The sequence below is a fragment of the Frankliniella occidentalis genome, unplaced genomic scaffold (genome assembly GCF_000697945.3).
Source record: "Frankliniella occidentalis isolate FOCC.00 unplaced genomic scaffold, Focc_3.1 Scaffold62, whole genome shotgun sequence".
Lineage (NCBI taxonomy): Eukaryota > Metazoa > Arthropoda > Insecta > Thysanoptera > Thripidae > Frankliniella > Frankliniella occidentalis.
Window position 1 is genome coordinate 85,962 of NW_026267192.1, and position 1,578 is coordinate 87,539.

Below are 1,578 nucleotides of genomic sequence, written 5' to 3' on the forward strand. Positions count from 1 at the left end.
GTGGCGCTGCGTGTCGTCAGGAAGCAGGGCCGGGACGTGCACCTGCTGACGGTGCGCGCGGGGTCGGACAGGCACGACGAGGGCGGCTCGGAGCACGCCGTCGTGGAGGGGCAGCGCCACCCGCGCTACCGGGACGAGGCCAACGACTGGGACGTGGCCCTCCTGCGGGTCATGCCCCCCTTCGACCTGGACCAGACCCGGGCCGTCGTGCGGCTGCCCGAATTGTCCGCCGGCGGCGACCATCAGAACACCCTCAGCGCCGGCGCCTGGGTGCTGGTGTCCGGCTGGGGCGTGGAGAAAGAGGTGCGTCTGGCCTCGGCTGCTCTGCGAATCAAACTGTGTATCAAGATGATTTAAGTCTTGCAGTTTAAACATAAAAACAAAAACAAATAACAGTTTCCACTGCATACAGGTTGAACTGCACAGCTATATGGCTAGTTTCAACAGTTCACACTGTGTAATTTTCAGTTTTGCAGCTTTTACTGTAAAACTTTGAGCTTTGCCGTTGAAACTGTCATCTTGTTATACGATTGGATTTGCAGAATGTGATTCGATGAGCTTGGGCGCGACTGCTCCAGGACTCGGACAGGCCGGCCGTCTCCCTGAGGAAGGCCAAGCTGCGTGTCGTGAACCACATCGTGTGCCGCCTGCTGTACGCCACCGTCTCGGTCATCTCGGAGCACATGATGTGCGCCGGCAGCGCGTCGGGGAGGGACGCCTGCTCGGTGAGCTGAGCAGCCCGGCTGACCGGCTGAGCGGCCCGGCAGCCACTCCGACCGACGCGCTATCTTGGTGGCCTACCCTCGCGGCGCGGTGCAGAGCGGCTGTTCTCCGCCCCTCCCTCCCTCTCTCTTTAAACTTGTACCATCCTCCGCCAGGGCGACAGCGGCGGGCCCTTGGTCCACACCGACCCGATGAACGTCACCACGCAGTACGGCGTCGTGTCGTTCGGCCGAGGATGCGGCCACATGTACCACCCGGGCGTGTTCACGAACCTGGCCGACAAGAGCATCCGGCTGTACGTCAAGACAGTCAGCGGCATCTAGGGCGAAGGCGTCACGGCACGGAGAGTCTCATAATCGCTGTTTATCTATTGTAAAGTGAATGCATTCTACGTTTCCGCGGGCGCCAGTGAAATCATTGTGAAACTTTGTTTTGATTACGTAGAAAATGACGTCTGTTTCTCTATCAGCAGTAGATTTTCGACATTATTAAGTTGGTTTGCTTTGAGGGCCAATGACTAAATAAATGCCAAATCGGAAATCGTGATGTGTGCAATGGCCTGCTATGGCCGAGGCAATAGCGCAGGGAAAGTTGTCGCATGCTTTATCAATGCAGCACTGGGACACCCTGGCCCCGTCTCCAAACAAACAAAGTCTCCAATGTCTCTCTTTTTCCGGGGGTTAGCCACCTTGGCATGGGGTCTTCATCTCCCCTGTGACGCCGTGTCTATGTCACATCCCATTCCCCTCCGTCCAGCCCGGCCGGGCCCTCCGAGGTAAGCAATGATAGCTTCTCGTCGTGTCATTTACCGTGAACTTTGCCGATGCAACACTATCGGGCGGGGCGGGGCGGGGC

At 58.2% G+C, this 1,578-nt stretch overlaps 1 protein-coding gene across 1 annotated transcript; it reads left to right on the plus strand.

The window, feature by feature from the left end:
• Positions 1-6: 6 nt before the first annotated feature.
• LOC127749519 (trypsin 5G1-like) lies at positions 7-1,263 on the plus strand. The gene is made up of 3 exons (XM_052268009.1): positions 7-303; positions 579-725; positions 879-1,263. Exons 1-3 carry the CDS (start codon positions 172-174, stop codon positions 1,044-1,046), a joined length of 447 nt encoding a protein of 148 aa, XP_052123969.1. The 5' UTR covers positions 7-171; the 3' UTR covers positions 1,047-1,263.
• Positions 1,264-1,578: the final 315 nt, after the last annotated feature.